The following is a 1,221-nucleotide window of genomic DNA, read 5'->3' as shown; positions in this document are numbered from 1 at the left end:
TCATTCGACAAGCTAGGCTGTGTAGTTTGTTAAGAAACATGCTGGAACTGACGAGTCCTCACGAAAAGGACCCCCTGTCTCCATCGTGTTAACATTTTGAGTCGTGCTGTTGCATTTGCAATTATATTTTGTTCGAAGCCTTTCATGGCATCCTCGTCTCCTGTTCGGCTGTTGATAGTCTTTTACTTTGCAGGTTATAAAATTCGGAATGTTAGCTAGTGCCATGTGAAGAAAAGACGCCAAAATGTGTTTTCGTGTAAAAATGTGGTTATGAGTAGTGATTACGCCTTTCTTGCAATGGATAATGTGATCTCGTAAGTGTAAGTGTTGCGCTGGAATGTAGCTTAGTGATGAGTCAAGCGCAGATGAGCGAAGGCGAGGAAGCCATGTGATGTGCCTCTATGCTCCGCCCCGCCATGATGGCGCTCTTTGGGATGGTTTGGCTCCTCAAGGTACGCAAGCACCTACGACACTGTGCTCACTGCAGGGCCCACCTCAGGACCTGTGCCCATTGCCGGGCGAGGCCCTCGCCTTCCCTGCCGTCCATTATCAACTCGAGGGATTCCACCAAGGAATCCTGCGCTCAGGACACAGCCTCACAGACGTCACCACCAGAACACGAGCGAGGTAGGATTACGCTGGACCTGGTGGCGCACAGGCCGCCCAGAGAAGACGACAGCGACGAAGAGGCCGCGGACAGCAGCGGGGCAGGTTGCAGCGCGGACGGTGACAGTGGTGGGCACGACACGGGCGAAAGGACCGCGGGAGATCCTCCTGGAGTTACAGATGGCAATGAAAGCGAGGCCCAGTATCTCCCGTTCGCCGGCCGGGTGTCCCCCTCCTTGCCTGCCCCCCCTCCGCCACCTCCCCGCAGCCCCGCCCCCCCGCGAGACGTCTCCAGGTCGCCCCGCCGCCTTGCCGAGCCAGCCGTCAGCGTGGCGCAGCAGCCGTGCGAGAGCGCTGCCGGCTCGCTGGCCAGCCGCGTCTGCAGCATGTACGATCACGAGGACCCGAGGAGGGACTTGGCCAAGGAGCGGCGGCGGTCGTTCGGTTCCACCAAGCGGCGGAGTCTGCCCTCCGCGGAGGACCTGGAGGTGAAGATAGACGCCCCGATCAAGACGGCCACTTTGCCACGCCAGGCCTCCACGGGGGGCGGGTCCCGCTTTTGCTATAACCCAGGACATACCCACCCTTACGCATGCACATCCCTCACCACCTCCA

The 1,221-nt window shown here is 59.0% G+C and overlaps 1 protein-coding gene across 1 annotated transcript in view; it reads left to right on the top strand.

The window, feature by feature from the left end:
- Positions 1 to 419: 419 nt before the first annotated feature.
- The window catches only part of LOC125034994 (serine/arginine repetitive matrix protein 2-like), a 9,912-nt gene continuing 9,110 nt past the window's right edge, over positions 420 to 1,221 (top strand). Inside the window, exon 1 of the mRNA XM_047627038.1 lies at positions 420 to 1,221. This exon is cut by the window's right edge and continues 991 nt beyond it. Coding sequence (XP_047482994.1) covers positions 420 to 1,221 — 802 coding nt within the window.

Source organism: Penaeus chinensis, chromosome 19 (assembly GCF_019202785.1).
Source record: "Penaeus chinensis breed Huanghai No. 1 chromosome 19, ASM1920278v2, whole genome shotgun sequence".
NCBI lineage: Eukaryota > Metazoa > Arthropoda > Malacostraca > Decapoda > Penaeidae > Penaeus > Penaeus chinensis.
This window is presented reverse-complemented; position numbering and strand designations above follow the sequence as displayed.